General features: G+C 56.3%; 1 protein-coding gene and 1 long non-coding RNA gene across 2 annotated transcripts; both read right to left on the bottom strand.

Moving 5' to 3' along the window:
* Positions 1 to 6: 6 nt before the first annotated feature.
* LOC109373763 (uncharacterized) lies at positions 7 to 761 on the bottom strand. The gene is made up of 3 exons (XR_002122279.1): positions 606 to 761; positions 404 to 492; positions 7 to 115 (listed from the first exon to the last, which is right to left on the bottom strand). It is a non-coding gene; the product is annotated as an uncharacterized LOC109373763 (long non-coding RNA).
* Positions 762 to 1,593: 832 nt separating this feature from the next.
* On the bottom strand, positions 1,594 to 3,729 carry DNAAF3 (dynein axonemal assembly factor 3). The gene is made up of 6 exons (XM_019627858.1): positions 3,677 to 3,729; positions 3,293 to 3,521; positions 3,028 to 3,153; positions 2,809 to 2,931; positions 2,408 to 2,537; positions 1,594 to 1,737 (listed from the first exon to the last, which is right to left on the bottom strand). Exons 1-6 carry the CDS (start codon positions 3,727 to 3,729, stop codon positions 1,673 to 1,675), a joined length of 726 nt encoding a protein of 241 aa, XP_019483403.1. The 3' UTR covers positions 1,594 to 1,672.
* Between the last annotated feature and the right edge of the window lie 39 nt (positions 3,730 to 3,768).

Genomic DNA, 3,768 nt, shown 5'->3' with positions numbered 1-3,768 from the left:
GCGCGGGCCAGGGTTCGCAGCAGGTGCCGCCCATCCACGGAGCCCAGCAGCAGAACATCTAGCTGGGGAGTCCCGTGCTCTGTATCAGCCTGCGAGTCTGGGTCCACAGGAGGACCTGGCAAAGTGACAGCAGGCTGGGGGTTGGTGGCCTGTAGGGCACCCCTGCAGCCGCTCCTAGCACGATGGACTACAACTCACAGCAGGACTTGCACTTCTGGCCTAGGTTCCAATGGGAGCTGTGCCTCTAAGTATTCTGGGACTCGTAGTCCTCAGAGAGGCCACATGAGCTGCCCCACTGGGGGGCGCCCCCCGCCGTTGGAGCCTCAGAGAACGTTAGCGCATCGTCTGCCAGGCTGTGATGGCAGCCGCTGTGACAGACGAGGTCCTGGGGTGGGGGACTCACTCTCAGCCTGTAGGTCCAACGCCGGCGACAGGCCCCACCAGGATACGGAGCCGAAACCCGTGCCCAAGCCTCCCGGTGTGGTCATCGCCCTGCGAGACAGACATCCAAGAAATCCGCAAACATCGTCTCTCAGTCGCCCACCATTCCCCTCACCGACCCTGACTTCTTGCCCATTTCCTCCAGGTGACACCTCCGCACACACCTTTATCCTTTCAGGTATCCCGGGACGCCCCCTCCTTCCCAGGAAGGTACTGCGCGGCGGTTCGCCGCCCCTCTGCAACTGCTGCCCGTAAGCCCCCGCTCTTTTCGACTTTCGGCGAATGGGAGCATACAGATTGGCAACGCCTCGAAGAACGGACCTATGAGAGTGAGCAAAACCCGCCCACTTTGAACTTTTGGCCAATGGGAGCGCCAAGTGATGACTTCCAGGCATGCCAGAGAGGAGGGCGTGTAGACGCGGTTGTCATGACGACGTTGGGGGGGGAGGGAATGGGGTGGAACGGAAGAAGCGGGGACAGAGCCTGTGGAGGTCCAAATTTCTGGGGTGAGAGTGGCCTGGGCTGATTCAAAATTAGACAGAACTGAACAGAATTTTGATTAATCCAAATTAAAGTGAGGTGGCCTAGACCTTAAACTATAGACCTCTGTGTCCCCTTCCCCCCTCACAGCCTAACTCTACCACACAGGGCTTCTCACCAGGTGAGAAACAACAAAGTTCTGGGGCCAGCCAGCATTGGCCCCTGGTTGTTAAATTTTCAGGAATTTTGAGACCTGGTTATTATACTCAGTCATTACTAAAAATTATTTTTTTGCTAAATTAATTACTAAAATTAAATTACAATTAAATACATTACATTAAAATAAAGGTATAACATACTCAAAACTCATACTTATTTTACTATTTTTACTATTATTGATGGTCTTATGGTTATTTACATCTATTGTATCTATATGAAGGAAATATTATTTTAATGTAATAGTGGTTTTTTGTGTTTGTTGTTTTTTTTAATTGGGGAATTGGAGGAGTGGAACAGTGTTGGGGAATTAGGGAGGAGGACCAGCCAAGTTGTTCTTCAATCTTTGTTGTGGAGTGAGCCAGTCGCCATCTGGCTGCCTGTCAGNCTGAGGCTCAGACTTTCAGGTATTGAGGGAGGAGGGGCCGATGCCTGGACTCCTGGGTCTGTGAGAGGAGGGGCTAGGGGCCTGGACCATAGGGTCTGAGGGAGGAGGGACTGGGAGAGGGAAGTCTGGAAGCCCCCCACCAGGCCCTCATACCCACAGGCCACGTAGAGAAGCTGGAACTGTCCCTTGTAGCAGGTCTTGTGATGGAGGGTCTGAGAAGAATGGAGGGGCAGGAAGTGGACAGTGAAGGACTCCGGGCCCCGGGCTGCTAGGAAAGACTGGCAGAATTAGGCAGACACACAAATCTTGGCCGCCTTGAAGCCCTTTCTCATCTTTTCTTTTAGGTGGATTCCTGGGAAATTTGGGGATGTTGCCTGGGTAGGCAGAGACTTTTTATACACCAGGCAACTGAGACTCAGGAGAGGAGGAAAGAGTGGGCCCTCATGGCCACACAGGGCATCCAAACAACTGGGATGGCCAGGTTGGGGATGCTTAGAAGGAAGCACGGCCAGATTTGGGGTGGCTTTTCTGCAAAGGTGAGCTGGGAGAGACCAGCTCCTTATTAAAATCCTCTTAGGCTTCCGCAGGAAGGCTTAGAATTCTACTACTACTGGAATTCAGAATGCTAAGCATGGTGTCGGGACTTAGAAAAGGGAGAGAAATACGAAGAGAAGAGAGAAAAAGAGACGGACTGTCAAAAAGGGGAGGTTACTGGTCCAAGCATTGGAAACTGTTATCTGTCCACACTGGTATTTGAAACACCTGGAGCCTGGAGCCCGGAACGGAGGATCCAGGTCCCACTCTCTCCAGGAGGAGGATGTATTCACTTCATCACCTGAGCTGCCTTCCATCTCAAGGGGAAGAACTGAGTCCGCCGCTTACCAGGCTCCCGGGTTCCATCCCTTTCGCGGAGCACCTCCATGGGGTACCCCTGGGAAGCTCTAGGGCGCCCCCAGGCTGTCAGCGCTCGGAACAGCTCCGTCACGTTATGCTGCGTGATCTCGCCCGCAGTCTGTGGGGGGGAATGAGCGTGGCCAGAAGCTGGGTTAGGGCCGCAGGGCGGGGCTTAGAGTATGCCACCCCTCCCACTTACCCACCCTCAGAGCTAGCTTCTAGGGGGCGAGATTGGATTCCCGGGGCAGTGTTTAGGAAGAAGAGAGGGGAGGGGCGTAGCCCGTGGAGACAGAGCCCATGATTTTGTGGAGGGGCCTATTAATATTGTAGAATACAGAGGGCGGAGCCTTGCGAACACCACCCTGGCTCCAGCACCCGGTGCCTCACACCTTGATCGGCTGCCCATTGCTGGTCCTCAGGAGGCTCTCATCGTCCGCTTCGATACCAAAAGCCACGAAGGGCCCCGTGGCGATGTCCCCCCAGTACCCTCGCGCTGCCACGCGCTCCCCGCGCTGGGAAAGCAGGGAGAGAGGCGGCGGATAAGGTCGATCCAAGCTCCTGGGTCCCCCCAAAAAAGGAGTGGGCCAGGGCAGGGAGTGGACACGCACATGACTCAGGAGGCGACCAGACGCCAGGGTCCTGTTGGGCACGTGGTAGGCGCTGGAGTCTCTGAGTTCAAAGGCGACGCCTGTGTCCCTCCAGCGCCGAAACTCGCGGATGTGGATGACTCGGGCCTGGGGATGGGGAAAGGGAAGAAAGGTCTCAATGAGTCCGGTAAATGGGCCAACAGCCCTTACTCTCCAAGACCTAGGAGTCTGGGCCCCCCTCCCCTCCTTCTTCACACTCAGGACTGGAGGGCCCCAGCCCCCTCACCCCGCGGTCATGCAGCTTCATGTGCAGGTCCCAGTCGCTGACACCGCGCCGGGCGTCGTAGCGGGAGCCCAGGTAGTGGCGCAGCCTCGAGTCCCAGAGGCGGCTCATGGGGAAGGCCTCCGGCCCCTTCTCCCCACTGGCCCAAAAGCGGAACACCGCCTCCAGGACGTCCCGTTCGCGGAACTGCGCAGCCAGCACGCGTGGGGAGAAAGTGACAGAGAGAGGGGGGCTGTAGGGAGAGCAGTCTCTCCTGCTTGACCCTCCCTTCCATCCTAGGGTGTGGGCACGATTCTCCAGTTTCTCAGATGAAGAGACTATGGCTCAAAAAGCAGAAGTCAACCCCTAGGCCACAGTGGGAGCCACTGAGCTGGAGTTCCAATTCACCAGCCCCCAGCCCGCTCCTTCAACACAAACCCTTTTGGACCACCCAGCTCCATTCTTCCCACAGCCACCCGAATCCCAGGCGGTGACGGACA

Source organism: Hipposideros armiger, unplaced genomic scaffold, assembly GCF_001890085.2.
Source record: "Hipposideros armiger isolate ML-2016 unplaced genomic scaffold, ASM189008v1 scaffold_742, whole genome shotgun sequence".
In the NCBI taxonomy this organism is placed as follows: domain Eukaryota; kingdom Metazoa; phylum Chordata; class Mammalia; order Chiroptera; family Hipposideridae; genus Hipposideros; species Hipposideros armiger.
This window is presented reverse-complemented; position numbering and strand designations above follow the sequence as displayed.

What these genes read in the sequence shown, in the direction of transcription:
- DNAAF3 (XM_019627858.1), bottom strand. Translation starts at nt 3,729, where the DNA reads ATGGAGCTGGGTGGTCCAAAAGGGTTTGTGTTGAAGGAGCGGGCTGGG. An exon ending in AAGGAGCGGGCTGGGGGCTG is followed by an intron (nt 3,522 to 3,676) that starts GTGAATTGGAAC and finishes CTCTCCCTACAG; the next exon opens with CCCCCCTCTCTCTGTCACTT. An exon ending in GGATGGAACCCGGGAGCCTG is followed by an intron (nt 1,738 to 2,407) that starts GTAAGCGGCGGA and finishes CATTCTTCTCAG; the next exon opens with ACCCTCCATCACAAGACCTG.